At 40.6% G+C, this 22,280-nt stretch overlaps 1 protein-coding gene across 22 annotated transcripts in view; it reads right to left on the bottom strand.

The window, feature by feature from the left end:
• HMBOX1 (homeobox containing 1) overlaps nucleotides 1-22,280 on the bottom strand; it is a 111,598-nt gene that overhangs the window by 22,934 nt on the left and 66,384 nt on the right. For all 22 annotated transcript variants that reach the window (XM_057427720.1, XM_057427727.1, XM_057427731.1 and 19 more), the window contains 2 exons: nucleotides 16,449-16,559; nucleotides 8,788-8,941 (listed from right to left, as the gene is read on the bottom strand). In XM_057427720.1, coding sequence (XP_057283703.1) covers nucleotides 8,788-8,941; nucleotides 16,449-16,559 — 265 coding nt within the window. The remainder of the gene's footprint in view (nucleotides 1-8,787; nucleotides 8,942-16,448; nucleotides 16,560-22,280) is intronic.

Below are 22,280 nucleotides of genomic sequence, written 5' to 3'. Positions count from 1 at the left end.
AATTATTTATATTGGATACAAATAAAGCTGTTATTTTTGAAATTCACAGCAATTATCTAAACATTCCCATGACTGAACTTTATCTGCTATCTTTGCAAAAAGCAGGGTAATGAAGACGGAAAAGAACAAATCCGGACTCCTCATATACATGACTGGCCTTAAGTTGATTGTAAATGCTCAGGAAAAAGGCATACATCATTGTGGACTAGCCCAACATATTCTCAATCAATGCACAGAAGTGATCAGCAAAAACCAGATGTGAAGCTGGAGGTCAGAGAACAATAGGAATCAGCCTCTGCTGCCGGTATGAACTGGAATATTCAGCTTGGAAATATGGTAATCAGTTCTGCTCCTGTCCCTACTCACCTACCCTAGGTCACTAAAAATTGAATGTAGAAATAAAAAAGATCCATGGAAGAGTGACAATTAATATTATTAGACAAGTGAAGACTTGCCATCTGAGAAGAGATAAGAGAATGACTAGTTCAGAGGAGATAAATAAGCAGCACATTGACAGCAGTATATACGATGAATGATCATGGGAAGGTAAACATGATGTTCTTTCTTTCTCATGATACTCAGGCAAAAGGGACCTCCAACTTTTTAAACACATTTTAGCATATAAAATAAAACTAGGCATAATTAATTCTCCCAAAGTACCCCAAAGACCTTAGCAGAATTTAGAATGAATTACATGTTTATGTGAATAATAAGAATACCCACAGCTGCAATAGCAGGATTTAAATAAAACGACAGGATATAAGAGCTTTTGTCCACAGCCAAAGGGTCGCCAGGCATGTGTGAACTAGTCATAGGTCAAAGAGGATAGGTAGAAAGAACAACAAACACCACCATGATTATCATGACCACCACCTGGGTTATTAATCACAGAATCATGGAATGGTTTGGGTTGGAAGGGACTTCTCCAGGCTGAACAAACCCAACTCTCTCAGCCTATCTCCATAGCAGACGTACTCCAGCCATCAGAGCACCTCCATGGTGTCCTCTGGACTCACTCCAACAGCTCCACGTCGTTCTTATGTCAGGAGCATCAGAACTGGATGCAGCACTGCGGGGCACAAGTCTTGCTTATTGCCAAGCATTGAAGCATCAATCACATGCCAGAATTCCACACTGGTGGTGTGGTATGGGTACATATTGCCACGTCTGCCATTTTGCCAGGGACAGAAGATGGAGCTGTAAAAGGCACCCAAGGACAAAACAGCTGCTCTTAGACTAGGCTGACCTAGCAGATGTTAAGAAGCCTATAGTTCACGGTGCTTTTCAGACCTGCCATGTCACAAAAATTTTCGTAGCAGGAACTCAGGTTGAACCGGGGTTGACTCTACACCTCTCTCTTCTTACACAGTGCCCCAACACAGGTTTACACACTGGGGACAGCTACATGAAATCACTGCAAGGGCAAGCAGGGCAGCTGGATGTTGCACATGTAAGCATGCACAGGGCCACCCCGAAGTATGGGGCCCGTGAAGTATCTCAGCTGGTGCTGGAGAAATGCAGGAGGATATGTGGACTAGAGAATAATTCCTATTCTTAAAATATGGGTTTATTTCACCAGACAGTGGTGCTGCAGGTCAGATTGACAAGGCTCTTTTGCAAATGTTGATTTCAGTTATTTTGACCTTGGCAGATATAAAATTTTTATCTGGAGTGTGCCACAAAGAGATGCTCCTCCCACAGATTTTTTTATTATTTTAGAAGAGAGAAAGAGAGGACACAAAGATACAAAAAGCACCTGAGCTCCCTAAAAAGAAAAATAACTCATTAAGTGCTGGATCCTTCACAGACCAGAGTCTGGCAAGCACTCTGGACTGACATCCTTGAGTTATATTTTACTGCATGCAATCTGCCAAACAACTGGGATTTGCTTACAGCTGATTAGAATAGGAAACTTGTATATTATGCATGTCTAAGAGGGAACATAGCTTGATCTAATGCAAAATAAGGAAGATACTGTGTAGCAAGCATAAAATGTCTGCTCTTGCATTTTCTGAAGACATACAGCAATGACCCTGAGCAAAACCACTTGAACTTTCAGACAATAAGATGATCTTGCCTGGGTCTAAATTGTAAATTGAACTTTACTGAATGCCTTTGCAAAGTGCCTGCACTCACAGATTGCAAAGCATTTCACAAGCACCAATGTCAAACAAAGATCCTAAAAAAACACTCCCTACATCTCAAAGGACTTAATGAAGTTGAACCTCCCACTGCAAGTTGCTGACTAACAAACACCTTATGACAGAATAGAGCTGGAAGATAATGTAGCCACCTGATGTTTCCCCCTGCATTAAGATCAAATATACATCAGAACCATCCTGACAGATTTTAGCTAATTTGCTCCTGAGAAATGCTCCATAATTTCTGTAGATAGCCTGCTTACTCTCAACCATTGCTAAAGTTAAGAAGTTTCTCCTAATGTCTAACACCAATCTTCCTTGATAACCAAGGAGTTATAGGCTTTTAACACCTTGTTCATCCTTTATTTAAGGTTTGGCTCAGTCTCCCAAGCACAGAGATTTCTTCAGCCTGGAGAAGAGAAGGCTTCAGGGAGATTTTAAGGCAGGCTCCCAGTGCCCCAAGGGGCCAACAAGAAAGCTGGAGGGGGGGGGGCTTTTGGCAAGGGCATGTAGGGACAGGACAAGGGGGAATGGCTTTAACCTCACAGAGGGGAGACTGAGATGAGATCTGAGGCAGAAGTTCTTCCCTGTGAGGGTGGTTAAGTCCCTGGCACAGGTTACCCAGAGAAGCTGTGGCTGCCCCATCTCTGGCAGTGCTCAAGGCCAGGTTGGACAGGGCTTGGAGCAACCTGGTCTAGTGGAAAGTTTCCTTGTCCGTGGCAGGGGGCTGGAACTGGATAAGCTTTAAGGTCCCCTCCAATTCAAACCATTCCATGATTCTATGACAGATATTTTACAGTTGACAATGGCGAGTCACTGAAAGGTGCAACACCATGCAATGTTCATAAGGAGAGCAGAGCATAACTCTCAGCACTCCTTATCTCCCAGCAGGCTACGAAACAAACCTGAAGAAGACAAGCAGCATTCCCAAACTAACCAATGGACATCGTTACATTGATGATAAACTGATGTTCTGTTTCTAACAATGCACAAGCCTAATGGAAGGGGCCGAAAGACATTACTTCCTGCTCTGTTGTCAGCCTGAAAAGGGAGAAACGCAATGAATCCAAAACTTAAATCTCTTCCAAAGCCTTCCACAGGAAACTTAGATCCCCTATGGGGCCAGTATTAAGGTTCTGCTAGAAGACATAACTAAGAGTAATGGGATGAAATTAACTAAGAAAATATCCTAACTGAATTTCAGGAGCTAATAGAGCTCTCATTTTCCCCAGGGAAGCCGTGGAAGCCCCAGCGCTCAGGAGAGCTGCAGTAATAGCGCTTTCACAATCGGAAGAATTTCTAATAACGCATGTCAGGGCTGATATCACTCAGCGCCAGAACCATGCACAGGGCTCTGCCGGCCTAGCCCGGCACCGCCTCACTGGAATCACTGCAGGAGGAGCTTCTTTCAGGAGAGTAGATGATGCTAAATATTCCCCAGCGTAAGTGTGCGGCTGATGGAAACGCAACAGTGACTGGTTTTAGCAGGGAGATAACTTTCCTCACCAACCTGGCTCCACTTTAAAGTCGGAACAAGCATACAACCTGGTGAAATTTAACAAAGAGTTTGGCAGTTTAAGACACTCCCGCTCCATGGCAAAAATCAAAGGACACCTCTTCCACGATGCCAGCACCACTGTCAGCATGACCATGCTGTTAACTAAAGCAGGAACTCATCCAGCTGAAAGTAAACAAAATCAGAACAAACCAAGCAGATTAAAGAAAAAAACAAAACTAAACACCACGGAAAAAATGTTTCTCATTTTGTTTAACTTCCCCTTACTATGCCCTCAGTGGTGCACTCCTGTCATATGCCCTGGGCCAGTTCTGGCACACCCTTGTTGCACAGCAAGCTGAACCAATTCAGTAAAATGCAGGGGGAAATAAAAAGGATTTATTTTTTTCTGAACCGAGCTGAACTGGCTGGTATTTCCATCAGACACGAAACGTATCTGGCACAAAGCGGGGTGGCAGGAGTAGGGAAACTGAGGAGGAGGAACTGAGAAGGGCAATGAGACAGGGTAACACCTAAGAATGAGATGGTGACAAACTGTTAATTCAGCTCAGCTGTATCATGAAACTAAACCCTCAGTACCTTGTGAAATCTAAACCCATTTCTCTTACGAATAAAGTTGCCTTGGATCACAAGGCCGAGTGGAATGCCTGACTCTGTTTTGCCATCTATGAAACGGGGATACTAAGTAGCTGTATCATCTAGTCTGATTTAATTTAAATACATCCTTACAAAAGGATGCTTCAAAAACACAGACAAGCATTAAAATAAAAAAACAGCCCCATAAAATCAAACCAAATAACCCTCAACCAGAAAGCAAAGTCCCTGCTCCCTAGACAAAGTGAAATACTTTCAACTGATGAATTATTCATTTTATTCAGAGCAGAATTTTCAGTTATTTTAATTTAATCTTTCGATAAAGCATACACTTAAAAAACGACACTCAGACTTCCCCTCCAGTCTTTAATAGCACCCAACAAAAATGCCTTAAAACAGGTATACAGTCATTCATTCTGCTGCCAATCTTGTATGCTTTTTTTTCCCTGAAAAAGAAGATAAATTCCACTCCAACATATGATGAGAAGAGAAGCACAAGTCATTTGGAGAAAAAAAAAAAATAGACAAGACAATACAGTGTCATTAAAAAGAGAAAACCCTATGGGAATTTTTGAAATTCATAATTATAATGAGAGGGGTTGAAAAGAAAAAGTAAAGCAGAGAAAAGAAAAAAAGAATATCTGTGGGGCAAGACGTAACAAAAAACATGAAACTGAACCAGAAACAGACTTTCAAGTTTAACCTCAGAAAGGACTATTGTAGTCTTAGCTCTGTTCCCAAAGGAGGGTAAGCCACACGACATCACCGCCACACACAAAACTCAGCATATTTCATGAGCAGGAGGCTCAAGAAGAGAACAGGTCAAGGTTGATATCACTAGAAGAGCAGCGAGAGGGAGCTTGCACTGCAGTTGTCTGAACCACACCTAGTCTGCAGTTAAATATAGAACTTTACTTTCTGGAACTATTGCTCCTCTTAACCTTCAGAGCATAAATATTCAGAGAGATATTTAAGAGAAAAAAAAGAAAGAGGGAGAAAGAGTCCTGAATCTATTGTCCAAAATCTAAGCCTAGCAACTAATAAACTACCCTGGGAGAATTTCCAAAAAAGCAGTAAAGACTGGAGAATTGAATTACAGAAACCACAAGCAGCATTCCAGAAATCCAGTATAAACCAATTAGTTTCTTTAATACACATACCCTGTACACAGACACTTACGTACATTAGACATTTTAGTATACATGCTGACCCTAACTCTAATCTTAATTATAACAGGTTGGCACCAATACAATAATGAATTGCACTGGATTTTTTGTTTATTTAAATATTTTTAAAAAAGAGAAACTAGCCCTTCAACCCTTCTCATTCAGTTCATGTGCCAAATACTGACTGGTGCTGTGCATTTTCAGTTGGAGAGCCTGTTCCTAGAAGCAAACCTCTCTAATTTTTGCAATCAAATTCAGATTCTTTCCTTGAAGTGCTCTCAGCTGGTTTGACACATCGACTTTTAGCAACTGCATTTCTTACCAACTGAATTAAAGTCAGAAGCACATACCAGAATTAACTGATGGAGCAGCCCAAGACTGATCCTCGCCAAAAGTATCTTTATACAGCTTCACACCAATGTTTCAGAATTTATAGGAAGACGCAGTTCTGCACCACCTACACAAGTTTCCATTAAGGTCTAGATCCAATCCTCTTATCTTCAGGCATTTAACTAAATCACAAAAGTTAGGTCTAATTGCACAAGGCTCCTCTCTTGTAGCCAGAGAAGAAGGAGCACATAGCCCTCATAGGAGTTGCATTAGTGGGATAGAATTGCCTTCTGGATCTCTATTTCTCATTGCTGAATAGCTAGAAGCCAAGATGAAAGCACTTTACTGAGGTTCCAAAATAAGAATCGCAAATCTAGGTGCCTAAATCCCTGTGTTCACCAATATCTGCAAATCCCTGTGTGCACCAAAATCTAGGTGTACCATCAAGATGCTGCAGGACACAGAAACACAATGCAATGAAATTTGTATTGATTAAAGAAAATAGTCCATTAAACTGAGTAAGATGCTTCCACTCACAATCAAAACTTAATCCTTCAGAAGAAAACGCAAATTACCAGATAAATGGCATCAGACCACATGCGATGTCAATTCAATTTGGACCATTTCACTGGTCCAAATGCTCATTCCTGACCCTATGGCATCCAGTGAACCTGATCTGCTTGGGCTAGACAGCCAGGGGTCTGGTTACCTCCAACCTGGCTGCTGTTAATCAGTCATATTAAGCACAAGTCTAGAGGACTCCAGTGACTTGTAAGTGAAATTAGTTAGCTTCTTCCTAAGGCCCACAAGAGAGTGCTGCCCTCCTACGCTTTCAAAACTCATAATATAAAACAGCTCATCCTTACCGCTCAACGAGGCTTATTAAAATGTAACAGTTAAACAACCATAGTCCCAACTTACTTTCCAGTGTAGTTTTATTGTCACACAAAGCTTTTACCACGGCTCAAGTTTACTGTGTTCTTGCATCAAGTAAACATCCTCAGCCACATTTTGCAGTACTCACACCCAAGGCTGTGAAATCCAGTGCTTGCAGTGACCTAGCAAAGGCTTTGCAAATAAATATTAAAGCCAAGATTAAGGCAATGTGGCAGAAGTCTCCGTGAAACAGCAGAATATGAAGAAAACCCCAGCAACAAAGACCTTGCAGAGCACAAGACACAGCAAACAAAACCAAGAATGACAAAAAAATTACATCAAGTGATTATGTATCTGTATATACAACTGGATGGTTTCCAATGTCAACACATTGACTTGCTTCTCTCCATATCCAAAATCAAAACTCACACCTTTCTAACAGACACATACCAAATCATTACAGGTTGCCTGACTTCTTCAGAGTGTCACAGCAGAGACTGGCTTTAGGAGAGAGAAGGACGAAAGGGAGCACTTGCTTAGCTTTCTCCTCCTTCTCTGTGTTTCCACAGCACCTAGCACAAAGGAGTCTAAGGCACTATCGTGATTCAAACAGCAAATAACAGCAGTTATCATACTTTAGGCCAGACAGAAACCAAGAAGGAAAATACCCATCCCCCAAAAGCTCTAATTTTACTTCAGAGTAACTCAGTATTTCACACACAGAGGAGTTAATAAGGTCATGGTACTGTCCTGAAGGTACATGAAGCTGTAATGGTTCTGCCATTTTACTTACTGCAATCAGGAGGGTCACATAAGCATTTTAAAGTGCTAAAGATCCTACTGCACGTTGTATCACCTGTGTGGAGGAGGACACCATAAAAACCCAGTCCCCTACACTATTAAACTTCAGGAGTTTGCATTAGTTGGGTCTAGCAAAGCAGAACAGAACAGATTTCAAACATTTACATTATTTCCTTTGGGGAAACATTCAGCCAAAGCCGAAAACATCAGTGCAGTGCCAGGACAGAACAGGGAAACAAACACTTTGTTACTGGTCTCAGCCCTGCAAAGACCCTGTGACAGCCTGTGGCCACACAGATGTATGTCCCTCTTGTTTGTAAAATGGCTTGGGTCCCTGAGGGAGCTCAGTGTTTTGATCTTAGCTTAGGCAATGGAGGCACTTTCCTGCTTCTGATCAGTTCCAGAGGCCCTTGTGCAAGCAAAATGAAAGACAAGCATTATGGAAATGGCAGAAGATCCTAAAAATTCGCTAGCCAAGAACTCAATGGAGTTGCAAACCAGAGAGGAGTATAGCACACACAGAGTCATCTGGTGCTTCCATGGAAAGGAGGTTTCTCACACTCTCCGAGGGAATAAAACTCCTCCCAGCCATTTAGCCCTTACCAGAAATAAGCATTCATTCCTAAACTACATTTGAGTTCACTAGCCCTTTTCTATTATACGACATTATCCACAAAAGAGACATTAGTGTAAGGAGAGGGAAAGGCAAAGCACATAGGCAGCCAGGAGCCCAGACTCAGAGTGCTTCGTCTCTGCAGGACTGAAGGGCTGGGAGCTCTAATGATCACCTGCCACTCTGCATATGTATTTGAAAGATCCACTTTGCTCTGTACTGTTCCCAGCTCATGTAAAAGGGTTGTAAGAGCCTTTTTGGACAAGGAATCTACTGCTTGTTAGACAAAGTTTTGCATCCTGAACAATTACAGCAGTGCAGAAATGCCAGTTACAACTATAACATGACTCATTACGAGGACAAATGAGTAAACTGGGAAAGGAGAAATGCAGAATGTAAAGAGCATGCACAGACCCCCACTGAGACAGAGCCTGTGTTAGGCTAAATGGAAAGGTTTCTGCAAAAGCAAAGGAAGAGCTGAATGGCAATGCTCCCAGACTGAGCTATGGACAAGATGTTTTAGGGGCTACAAAAAATGAGGTATTGTCCAAAGGAGTATAACATTTTTTAAAACAGAAGCAGTAAAATGGTTCCTCCTACTCTACCATCTAAAATCAAATTACTACACTGTTACTGGCTTAAGATGCTAAAACACATCCACAAAAATGAAACTGGTGTTCACCAGAGCAGGAAAAAGGACACTTGTACTGGCTTTAAAATGCCCATCTCCAAACCCCCTGAGTGACATACCTTTCCATAACAGCCAGGCACTCCTTTCTCCAGGTGAACCGACTGCCTCGCCGTAGTCTGAAGGTCCCAGAGGTAGCTGTGACTGGGGGAGGCGTCTGTCTCCATTCTGGCTCTTCTATTGGCATAGGAGCGGGTCTCATGCTTAATGTAGCCCCTAAGAATAATAAATATTGTGTTTCCTAATGGATTAAAACCATGCTCATTTTCTCACTCCTGCTCATGAAAAAAAAGACAAGACAGATGATGAAACCATTCAAATTAAAAAAGCAAAGCATTATCAAACACAGACACCTTGAAGATGCACAAAACCAGCTAGAGTTCCCATCCCCAACCTCCAAGCCAGAGAGGTATCAGGTGAGCACGGACATCTAACGGAGACATAACTGAGCTGACAGCCTCTTTGAAAAAACTGTCCTATCTTCATTGAGAGGAAAGGATGAGCTATGCCCCAGCTGGGATTTATTTAGGCATGATGCTACCTTTTCTGCCACAAAATGAGAAACAGAAGGTTTCTCTTTAATTGTACATCAGTCTCAGGAAGCAAAATGTAAATTTATACCCAAGGTATTTCAACATGTCCAAAGAGCTGAGTAAACACTTGAAGTAGCTCCACCAATAGAAACACACCCCATAACCTGTACAAACATGGACTCCGAAAGAGCTAGGTTGCTTGAAAAAGTCACCAAAAGCAAATTAACATCACACCTTTCCTCTTCTGTCCCCCTTCTATGGATATATTTTTCTTTTCAAGAATCCTGAGCTGGAAAGCATCAAGCAAGAGTCAGGACTTGGCAAAATACTTTCAGGAAAGGCCCTTTGAAACTTACCACTGATTCTTTCAACAAGAGTCTCTCAGTTAATAAATCAAGATAAATCAAGCAAACTGAAAGACTGATCTTTCATACATCCCTTGGTGAGGATGGGAACCTGGTATAGGACATTAGTACGTAAAACAGGGTATGTTCTGAAGGAAAGCTTTGTGGTCAGTGACTTCCTTTGGAGGGAAGAAAGTTCTTGTGTGCAAAAAAACGTAAAAAACTTCAGTTGCATGACAAGATAAATCACCATATGTATCCCATGAGCATACTAAGCTCTACTGGAATTCATGCACGAAACTAGCCTGTATAGATCCAAGAGAAGCAGGCAGCTCTGCTCACACCAGGAATACAGTACTGTGCACACCTAAAAGCAGGGCCAAAAAAGCAAATCCCTCTGGGTAGTCAAACTTACTCAGAATAGTTAGGATTTAATAATGAAAACATACTGTGTTGGTGAAACAAAACTGCTTCTTTAATACAAAACAGAGTAAAAGGGTCAAGGGAATTTAAAGTTTAACCAATAAACAAATTCCTAGAATTAAAAAGCAAGAAATTAGCTATTTAGGCACTTGGCTGTGTTCCTTTCCAGAAATGCACAGTGAGTTTTTTCCTTACTGCTAGGGGCCTGCATCAGTGTTAGGTATCAGAGCCCAAAATAACTTAAAATTCTTACCCAGAAGTCTCCAGGAAGGGAAGCCCACAAACTCTGCCTTGCATGCACAACGTATGGTGCCTCTTCCTAATTCCCAGCTAATGAGCCTACATGGATTACTTACTTTTATTGACATGTGAAATATTTCCTATATTACCGATTTATCAGCCATTTCAAGGAAATTTCCTTACCTACACTTTCTAGTTCTTGCACAGTGTAGGGGTCTGGGTCAGTATCAAGTTGCCAGGATTTAAATACACTTCAAGAATAAATAAAAAAAAATAGATTAAAAAAGAATCAGGGGAGAAGAGGACAAGAAATTACCTTTCACTGCATTGCCATAGCAGTATACTTTCCCTACCTGCCAATTTTATTTCAAAAGGGAGAGTACAGAAATCTCAGCGATGCCTAACAATCTAATTGTAGATTTAAATTAGATATTAGGAAGAAATTTTTCACTGTGAGGGTGCTGAGGCCCTGGCACAGGTTGCCCAGAGAAGCTGTGGCTGCCCCATCCCTGGCAGTGTTCAAGGCCAGGTTGGACAGGGCTTGGAGCAACCTGGTCTAGTGGAAGGTGTTCCTGCCCATGGCAGGGGACTGGAACTTGATGAGCTTATTTAAGGTCCCTTCCAACCCAAACCATTTTGTGATTCTGTGATTGAGATAAGAGGCATAAAGTAGTTCTGTTAAATTTGCCTGAGATTTTTCAGACAAAGGTTGGAAAAGAATCTGCATTTAAAGCATAACTTTGCTCCTGCTACTGTTATATTCACTTATTGAATAGAAGATGCTTTCTTTGTTTCAGTAGCCTTGCAAGATCAATTTACTTATTTCTCTTTTACATGGGGTAACATCAGTATCAGCAGCAGGTCAGAAAGAAGTATGCTGAGAATTACAAGCAAGGACCCCCATCACTGGTTTTGCACACAGATAAAGTCAGATGCATCTGAATGCATACAGAGGCCCAAATGTGCTTGACTACACAAGTGGCAAAAGTGGAGGACATATGCACTGCTGCCACTTTTGATAAGGTAACTATGGAGCTTTTCTTCATCACACTCAACTAAATGAGCATTTAGGGATCACTGTTTGAATGCTTCATCTCAGTCTTCTTGCCACCCAGCTCAACTTCTTTACAACTTAATAAGTTTCATCTTTGTTACTAGGTCAGATTCTTTTTACAAACCCCTCAAACACTTTAAAGAAGTGGAAATTCTCTCTTGAGCAGAATGAGCAGAGCAAAGGCAGTGTAAGATTTTCATCTTAGGATATGCATCAAAAAGCAATAAATCTTTATTATAGGGGTATAGAGGTAAATCTTTATTATAGGGGTATAGAGGTAAAGCATGTGGGAAGAACTGCTTTTGCAGAGAAAAATGAAATGCAACATCTCATTCCCTGCCAGTGCCATGCACCTTTTGCAACAGTACTGTATTTCCATTGGGCAAGCCAGCGTTTTCATAAATGCCAGGTATGACATATGGGGATGCTGCAGGTGGGTTTTGGGGAGAGGAGGCAAAAGTGGTGCTCTCCAGCTGGAATGCAGCTCTATCTCTATACTCAAAATTCCTCAAGGCAAAGGCCTGCTTTCTCTCAGCACATCCCAGATACTTTCCTGAAGAAAGAGCATTGGTCTTACAAGCATCACATGCAATTCCTGATCCACATCACATGTCTCAGAGAGGCCCCATCATACAGGGGTGATGTGCAAAATGGTTGGAGCAAGCCTCAGGCCATCTCCCAGCTCCAAGAAATCATTTCCTGGCAAGCCTTTGCAGCAAGTACTTATCATATATTTATACTGATAAGAACAGATGTCATGCTGTATTTTTAGCCAGGCTGACCCGAGATCACATAATAAACACCTTTCAGTTACTCCTCAGCCAGGCTAGATTTGAATCAGCAGTCTGCACACCAAAACCTTCCCTACAGAGCTCACTGCTTGGATAGAGAAGATCAAAGCAGGGACTATTTTCTCTTTACTCTGTAAAACAGTAAATCAGCAACAATACATTTCCAGTTCAAATCTCATGGGATATCCAGCCGCTGATTTTTTCTTTTCTTTCCCTTTTGAAGGCTTTTTGTTTATAGCTAAACAAGAACTGCTATGGGAATAACACAAGAGATGCTACAACTTGATAATAACTACCTTTCTTTTTCCCTTTTGTTCAAGGAGGAAAAGCACACGGTTTTCTCCAAGGTGACCACAGCTGCCTTCCTATTACAGAAGGCTGGCAGAAATAAATAGCCAGACTAGATGGAATCAGTCTGTATCCATCTGTAACTTCCACACATCATTTCTAGATGCCAGCTTCAATATGCAGTACACGGAGGCAAAAGACATGCCAAAGTTTCTCATGACAAACTCTCCACATTGCCCAAGACCCAGTGCCTGCCAAACTAATCAGACTAGCAACTAGCAATGTAAAAAGGAATATTTTATGTATTTATAACTTATGGGCTCTGAAAAACAGTCAGAACATTACAGGACTCTGCACTTGTACACCAGCTTCTGAAACATATACTATTTATCTACTGCCAAAATGCTTTCAGTCCTCTACAAAACACAAGAGATATAGTGCCTGCCCGAAAAAAACTCAGGCTAAATTAAAAGTATCCGTATTAACTTGGTGAGATTTTGGGTGAGATGGTTTAGTGTGAGGTGCCCCTGCCCATGGCAGGGGGGTTGGAACTAGACGATCTAAAGGTCCTTTCCAACCCTAACCATTCTATGATTCTATGATTCTACAACTGGATGAAAGACCTTTCAAACACTAGCATTTAGCATTGACTTCTTCCCTTCAACAAAAAACTGCTTTTCACCCTAATTGGCAACTGTTTCCAGAAAGAATTTACAATCACCAGTACACTGGAATTTGCAGCATTGCCATTAACTCTGACATCACTCCTACCAGGAAAATGTTGATCAAGAAATTTTTGAGCAAGATTATTGCATACTGTAGCAAAAGTTGTTTTATTTTCCTGATACATGAGACTAAGTCTCTTTTGCAGTGTTCAAATCTGCTGTTGTCTGAACATCCACCACCGAAGATGGAAGTACAGAACCTGTCCATGCAAACCAGCAAACAAAACCAAGCAAATAATAAACAGCATATTCAAGAGTTCAAAGCAAGCTGACAAATAAGGAAAGTAATGGAATTGCTGAATCCCTTCTCCATAGGAGCAACGTCTCAACAGCAGCAACATCTCAAAAACCTTATGAGGCTCCACAACACAAAGTTCTTGGGTTAGCAAATGCAGGACTGCTTGTGGACGATTTAAAGCATTATATAGCACATTATACATTTGAAAAAAATAAAAATAAAATCTTTTTTGATGTATTTGTAAATCCTCTTTTGTTTATATAGGCATAGTAATAGTCCCTGCTGTGAGGAGCTTACAGGCAAGGCAGGCAAGTCACACACTGTAAACGGTCTCATCTTTATCTACAAGATGGGAAAGTGAGGTGCAAAGGAGAAGTCATTTGCTAGATGTTGCACAGAAAAACTGGCAGAGCCAAGGAAAGACTACAGGTCTGCCAAGTGATCACCAGTGCTTTCTGTACAAAACAACTATTCTTTGTTGAGAGTTCATAAATTGATTATATTTGATATCCCAGCCCTTCAAAACTGTTTCAATTCTAAGCAAAAGTTTTCTTCCCATTATTACACAAACGAATTCAGCCAGAAAATGGACTAACGCTGAAAATCCAGTTTTCCAAGTTAAGGAACTGAAGAAATGGGGGAACTAAAAGCTTCCAAAGACCTCATTTCGTCCATTGGCAACTCAAATGTGTAGGTGCCACTGCACAGAGAGATCTGACTCTATCACTCGAAGGGGAAGGATTGAGATTTTATTCCCAGCAGCTGGAATTGGAAAAGATGGGATATATGAGAATATAAAGCCAAATGTCACTTCCTAGTAAGTGAGAAATAGAAAAAACACATGCCAGTCATTTAATATAAGTTTCATGAGGGAAGGACAAAATTTTGCACTCTACAGAAAGTGCAATGACAACATTGATTCTTTTGAACACGGCAGGAAGTTCTGCTGATTTTCTCATTTTCTGACTCTAAAGATGACAGCTGAATGGCTAGTCTAGTCTACTAGTCACAGGACACTGTAAGTAGTATCCAAATCTTAGGCTCCAAATTGGTTTTGTAACAGTAATTTAAAGCCAGGGTTCTTTGAACAAGGTTGTACATTTCTTAATACACTGTATACACTTGAATGTATCCATGTTAATTATCTCTTGACTAGCTAATCTGACCTGCAATATAGTAGATGGCAGTAATTCAAAGCAGTGGATTATCCCACAATAAATAAATAAATACCACCACATTTTCCTTAAGTAGACTTTTCCAACAGCTACAGGAAAACTGAGAGCTCCTTCCTTTACCTCAGTCTCTAAAAAGAAACCAAATGTTCCTTGGTTCTAAAGGGAATTTAAATGCATCTAAATAGTCCCTTGGCATAGGCTGATGAGCTATTTTGCTTTTTACACTTCTTGGAAATGCTGTGCAATAATTTTTGGTCAAAAATAAGTTACACTCAAGCAACAACTCAAGAATTTTTTCCATGTGTATATAAAGAAAAGTGAACAAGACTTCGGGAAGACAGTGCATCAGAGAACTAGAGATTAATGTTGATTCATTTCAATTTAAGCCATAACCTTCTGTGTTGTAAGTCTTCCTTTCTTAGATGTTTCTCAAGAGTGAAAGGACAAACAAGATGTGAGCTTGTGGATGTGCAGAAAGAAAGAAGTTTAAGAGGAGGAAGTAAAGATTTTAGTGCTAAGTTTGACACGGCTTCGCTTACCTCACCACAGAATACTAGTTCTTAAACAGTTCCAAATGGCAAGGTGCAAAGCCGTAAGAAAGATCCACACAATTTTCACTGTTAGTGGAGGAACTTCGGTTTTGTTTGGGGGTTTTTTGTTGGTGTTCCCCCCCCCCCCCCAAAAAAAAAACCAAAACAACCTACATCTTCCAAACCCCCTTTAGTTCTCTCCACTGTTTTGGAGGCGTTACCTTGCATAAAAGGGAAGTGGCTGAGAGTTACTTCATAGGGTACAACTTGAGGCTTTCAAAGCAGTTATATTGGTAACTTTGCTGGTCCTTAGTATCACATTCTACCCACTGCAAAATCAAGACTTCTTGGCAATCCCTGCAGCTTGCCAGCACCTCACAACCCTTGGCACTTTCATTCTTTAAAACCATTTTCTAAACATGCTTAACAGAAAGGATGGGCTCAGCCATGAATCTGAACCAGCCCAACTTTAAGCTCAAGTTTTTCATTCTCAAACCAACAGCTTCAGCCTCTTTGATTTTCAGCTTATATACAAAGCAGAAGTTGTAAAGATCTGTTTTCACTGGAATTTTTCTTAATAGAATTCTGGATATAAAGCCAAATTCACATTAGGGAGTACAAGTCTTAAGTTTCTTAAAACAATTATACAGTTAATTTAATCATGCCATAGTTTAAAGGAGATTGAATGTAAATATTTTGATCTTTACAATAAAATTGCTAAAGGGAAAAATAGGAACTGTTTTAAAAAAAAAAATAAATCTATGGAGAAGAACAATGCAAGGAAATTAATTCTTCTGTGATTTTGAAGATTGCTGGTGAGTGAAAAGATAACGAGGAGCTTTACTTTTTGTATTTAAGATCTATTTTGAGATTTGAAGAAGCAGGTGGGATTTGAGAGGCACATCTCCAACTTATTGCTCTACCTATCAACATCCCATCCAAAGTGAAACCCTCTGAAGTTATCTCAAAGTTCCTCTACACAAAACTGCTTTTCTTTTTATGCAACATTCTATTATGCAGATGTTATTAATGTTTTTTATTTGTTTTTTTCTGAAGAGCCTCAGCATGTATTTCATGTTACCCGACTACAACTTCACCTGAAAGCTTCTGATTCCCAGAGCTGGCTATACTGAGGACAGGGTAACATGACTGAGGAACTGGACACATGGCTACGGATGAGTCAGCTATAGATCATTTACTGCAAAGCAAAGCGCGTATTTGTTCCTACTCTCCTAAAAAAAGGTAAACTGGTGAGAGGGAATACCTCTACAGGACACCAGACCAAGAGGTGAATAATCAGTGATAATAAAAAACAGTGACAAAAGGCTTTATTTATTTCCATAAATAAAACAGCAGGAGATGTTTAGGCTGTATTTGTTTACCAGGATTTGTCTTCTCAAGCTGGTACCATCTGTAAAATGCCCTTTTCTTCTGTTCACTTAGGTCCGACCCCTGCTGCAATAGCCAATGGGAGATCCGGCTCTGACTGATACCTGTGAAAAAACAGAACAAAAGAAAAGAAAAAGAGAGAGAGAGGAAGAGAAAACTTGCTCTTTTCAAAACATTTTAAAGTGGTTTATATACTGATAAAAGGTGTCTTACAAAGCTCAGGAACTCATAATGTTTCAACCACAAAAAATGTATGGTTCAAGCTTTCCCATCCCCATCCCTAACTGTTTTGACTTCTCCCTGTTATCTTCAACTTTACTCAAGGTACATCCTGGAATCGGCACAATCAACCTACAAGCAAAGAGGGTACAAATTGGGAAGGCAGATCTACCATTGACTTGAACTGTTCACAACTTCCCACATTCTGGAATTTTGTCATCTGTGAAATGGGAACAAGTCCCTTACCCCCTACTATATATAAAGAAGGGAGTTAGAAGATTGTTATTCAAGGCTTGAATAAGAAGGGAGATAAACACAAAAACAGTTTATGTGACATAGATCAAATCAGTCCAGAAATGGAGCAAGCCAACTACCAGTAGCTATAACAGCAGCCAGAAAACAGACAAAGGGCAGCTGTCTGTCAGAAAAGCAGGATTCATGCTCTAGGTATCCACACAAGATTAGGGACAAAAAGTTCCAGAGTTTTTAAGGCAGGAATTCTAAGAAAATAGTAAAATGGGAAAAACCCCTACAAGTTAATAGTGATTTCCAAAGTGCGACATTGAATGAAGGATCAATGCAGAAAAGGAAATGCAGAAAGGGAAAAGGGAAAAAAAGAGAGGAACCAAATAGTGCAATAAGTTTAAAAGTGCACTAAGAGATTCATTTGAAAATATCAAAATACATGTAGTTTGCTGAATAACTGAAGCAGTACTGGAGGATTTCTGGTGCTTTCCACAAGACTCTTCAGCTGACAAAAAGGGTTAATAACATCTAAACTCACCTGAGAAGTAAAGCTTTAGGAGGTGCTCCAAGAAATAATATATGGCTGAACACCACCTGTGCTACCACCTGCTTGGTGATAACACTGAGGCCGGTAGAAGGCTGGTTTTCACATGGAAACCAAACTACCTCTCCTCTCTTGAGATGCATCAAAGTTTTATAAGATCTCATAATCATATTTAACTCATGAAAAACAACCCCCTGTAGTTTTACCACTTCTAATAAGGGGATTTTACTATGTGTGGGGTTTGGTTGCTTTTTTGTTGGTGGTTTTTTTTTTTTCATTGAAACCCTGAAGCTAGTTAACTTCACAATGATGCAACCTGACTCTCAAGTATCATATTCAGGGGAATTCACTCCAACCAGATTTTTACACTGCGGAGTTTACGCTCTTAACTGTTCTTCCTTACAGAGGATTTTGGAGCATATGAAGTTTCAATTGTCCTGGGGAAAAGGGACAGGTATATTTTGTTTTGAGTACAGAAGCTTAGTGCTATTCAACAGAGCTCTGCCCACAAAACCTGCTCAGGTCTGACTGTTTCCTGTACATCTACTGATGTTCTTAACACCCATTCTCAGCAACTGCATTTGCCCCACATCTGGAAGATTTCAGAAACATCTGAGGCACTCAGGAGTTGATCATCCCCATTGGGATATATTATTGAGTTCATATTAGTAGGGAAGCAAAATTATTCAGCTAAACACAAACCTTCGATTCTGCCAAATTTACACTGAGTAACTGTGGAAGCATACAAGTTACTACCAAAATAAGTCAATAAAAGTTGATAAACCTCTCTGACTCAAAACAAAGCTTCAGTCTAATTGAAATCTCGCAATCCACACGCCTGATGGGCAGTGAAAAGACCAAGTTTTGAAAATTTGCAGCTCTTCCCTTACTATTATGATTTAGAAAAGCCATTTCTTTAACACAGTGCTGCGGGTCACAACTGTTCATGTCTGCTTTTGGCTGCCTGGCTCCTATTAATCAATGGGTAACAGCACCATTAATTAACGTGTTTACTACAGTCCACTTAGGCTTACTGCAGTGAATTAATATTTGTTGAGTGTTTGGGTAACAAGGTAAGATACAAATGAAAAGCATTATTACATAAAATTATAAATAGAGATTAAGTATCTTCAACAAGAGGCTACTGGAAAATCCAAATGCTGCTCAAGAGGCTGCCTGATAGGGTCATAAAGTGGTACAGATGTTAGCCACTCCAGACAATGTGCTCAAGACAAAGCAAAGGAGCAGGAGCCAGAAGATTCAAGCTGTGTACTTCCATGTCCACATTTGACCCATTGCAAGTCCTCACAGTTTATAAAGTTGTTTCTGCAAAATGGAGATTTGTAAAGGAGGCTGAGATGTAGTAACAATAAATTCAACAATAAATTCTCAGTACATTATTATTTGACTGTGGCATCTCGTGAACAGGCTGTAGTCCATAGCATTTTTTGCATTAGCAAAAAGCCCACAGCCCATTTTGCTCTTCAGCTTACAGACCTCCATAGCAATGCTGCAAACCCAGAGAACATGCCTGGTATGGCTTAGGCAGCTGATCTTTGGTTTGGTCACAGGAAAGTAGCGGACAACCTCTAGAAGGCCATTTGAATCCCATATCCTGTTATTCTTTTCTCCTATTTATTATTCTCTTTCCTTGTTTCATACATCTGTAATAAGAGCCAACCCTCTTAAATGTTTCCTCTACCTATATCACTCATCCTGTTTCTGCTTTTAAGATATAAATGTCTTTAATCTGTACCTTAGCTTGGTTTAGAGGCCCCAAAACAGCATATTCCAACAGCCTGACTGATTCAAGGTCACATGCAAAGTCCTAACAGAAGAACTGAAGCAGAATCACCTAGATCCTGGGTACAGTGTCTTAATCACAAACTCATCTTTCACTCCTTTCAATTAAAAAAAACATATCTCCAAATTGTCACATCAGAGTTTCTTCAATCTCAGGTGGGTTTTGCACAGTTGACTTACAGGGACAATGACTAGTACTATCACCAGTACCCTCCTGTTACACGGTCTATAATCATGCTACTTTAGGAAATTGCACTGGCAGGAAAAAAAAAAAAATCAGTCTGCTGCCAGAAGCAGATTAATGAAATAAGTTCTCTGCAGTACTGAAAATACAGCTGTCTTGAGGAAATTCGCTCTCAAACTGAATCACGGACCTCAAGGAAGACTGCAATCCTCTGGGCTCTGCATCAACAGGGGCATGAATACGTTGTAATGAGGACAACTAGTTTTCTTACAGAACATAATGAAGGAAGAAGTGGTAATCACAAAGAATTACAGCAATTCCAATGACAGGCTGAGAGTTGGGGTTGCTCAGCCTGGAGAAGAGAAGGCTTCAGGGAGACCTTAGAGCAGCTTCCAGTGCCTAAAGGGGCTGACAAGAAAGCTGGAGAGGGGCTTTGACATGAGCCTGTATGGACAGGACAAGGGGGAATGGCTTTAACCTGACAGAGGGGAGACTGAGATAGAGATCTGAGGCAGAAGTTCTTCCTTGTGAGGGTGGTGAGACCCTGGCACAGGGTGCCCTGAGAAGCTGTGGCTGCCCCATCCCTGGCAGTGTTCAAGGCAGGTTGGACAGGGCTTGGAGCAACCTGGTCTAGTGGAAGGTGTCCCTGCCCATGGCAGGGTTTAGAACTGGATGAACGCAAAACCATCCTGTGATTCTATGAAATGCTGACATGTCACATGTTACTCCTTCCCATAGCAAAGGACATCTATCAATTTAGATTAGCAAACCTTGTCTACAGAAAACTTCCAAAGTGACAGAAAAACACATCTTTCACTGTGTTGTCATGAGTATTAAAAAAAAAAAACAGGGAGGAAAATGTTTTTCAAAATCCTATTTCTTGTCATTTCAGACGATCAGTAACTAAGCAATTTTCTGAATTCTCTTCACAATGGAAGTACTTCAGTTTCACTTTTTATTTACATTTGCTCAGCATCCCTACGCATCAGTTCCAAACCTTAAGGGATTTTATTTATGTTACAGCAGTGCTTCAAGGCTGCCCTCCACCGCGCAAGATGCTCTGTGTGTTTAGCAAACACAAACATAAGTCCTGAAGATCTCATATCAATTAAGATAGAGACAGTAGGACAGAGCTGAATGGTACAAGCAGAATAATTGGGAAGGTTAGCAGAACTGCACACAGGAAAGCTCTACGTATTCTGTATTAAAAGAAAAAGAATAAATGGCCTCTTCATTTTATTGTTGTTGATTTCCTTTTTTTTAAATGGTGGTTCAGTTTTTATGCTACTAGCCTATGACTTGAGATACCTGGATTCAAATTCCTGTTCTGCAACAGACTGTCTCCACTATGACCCTCAAGGAAGTAAGGTTCTTTTTTGTTTCTTCACTCCCTATGTGTAAAAAATGGAAAAGCTACTATTTCCAAACCTTGCAGAGGCATCATCCATCAAAGCATTTAGCCTTGCTGCAAAAGGCTCATCTGTGTATACTCCTTCCTTTCTCCTTTACTGTAGTACATAACAGAAAGACACTAGTTTCTGCAAACGTTTCACTCACCCTCCATCTACATTCAGAAGCTAAGAGACAGCATCTCTTAACTACTTTATATTTATCTCTTTATCCTTTGCCCTCTGACCATAACACCCTTGGTACCATGATACAATTTTGATGGCAATTAAAGCAAATTGCAGCACACAACTTCAATTTATTGCTGATAAAAAATTTGGCATCTCAACTGCCATATGTAGGGCTAAATACCGACCCCCAAGTAAGCTGCAGTTAAGTTAAAAGGAGCTTCAACTAACACGATAGGAAATTCCGCAGGAACTATTATTAGCTCCTGTTTATACTGTCATTTTTCTTATCAGTAGGAGATTATTTATACAGAGCCCAACCCAAGTGCTTCTTGTTTATCTTATTACAGACACCATTAAAAAAGTTTCTATAAAAAGCAGTTCCTGCATTTAAGACCAGCATTAGTAAGTGTTATGCTATTTCAAGTCACTATTTAACACTTGGTTACCATTTTCCAGTCTGTCCTTTTCTCTCAGTACACCAAGAAGAAGAGATGGATGCTAAAAGCTGAGGCCACGCTATTCTGCATTTACTTCAAGTGCTACACAAAAGACTTCCAGCTGATGCAGGGTGGCAGCCAATGGATGGGCAAGTCAAATACATCCAACATCCACACTGCAGCCTCCAGTAACAGTTTGCTTGGGAGCCTGTTTCACAGCCTGAACAGGAAGGGATGCTGGATACATCTGAAGAATACACAAGTCAGCTAGCACTCATCGGGCCTAAGACAGCTTTGGAAGTGAGAGCCCTCGGACATGTGCTTTCTGTGCTGGATCTCTGTCCCGAGCCATTTTCAGTCACTCTTCACCATGCTGTACTTTTGAGAGGAAGCTGATGTTTCTCCCTAGAAGTGCTGAGTATACTCTTTAATCTGGTCCCTTCAAACATTTCTTTGAGATTTACTATTTCTTTTCAGATAAGCCATAACTATGTACTTAACAGTGGCACATAAGTACTACACATCTGCTTACGCGAGGCTATGGGTTATATTTAAAATGAACTGGCTCATGTAGACCTTCCCACCAAGCATATGGAGGATGACACAGTTCACCTGCCAAGGGTAGTAGGTGGAAGAGACCGGTGCATGACAGTGCAGTGCAAGCCTTGATGCCACCTCGTCCTGAGAAACTGCATCATGTGCAAAATACCACTTTCTTTTCTCATTTGAAAGGTCCACGGAAGCACCACTGCAAAAGGATGCAGCCATTTAACATCTAGATCTATTTGGTTAACCACTGATATGGCTTGAAAACA

Source organism: Pezoporus wallicus, unplaced genomic scaffold (genome assembly GCF_028554395.1).
Source record: "Pezoporus wallicus isolate ANWC-B61680 ecotype Strahan unplaced genomic scaffold, APGP_CSIRO_Pwel_v1 contig_6464, whole genome shotgun sequence".
Lineage (NCBI taxonomy): Eukaryota > Metazoa > Chordata > Aves > Psittaciformes > Psittacidae > Pezoporus > Pezoporus wallicus.
Note: the sequence above shows the minus strand (reverse complement) of the source record. Positions and strands in the feature narration are given on the sequence as shown.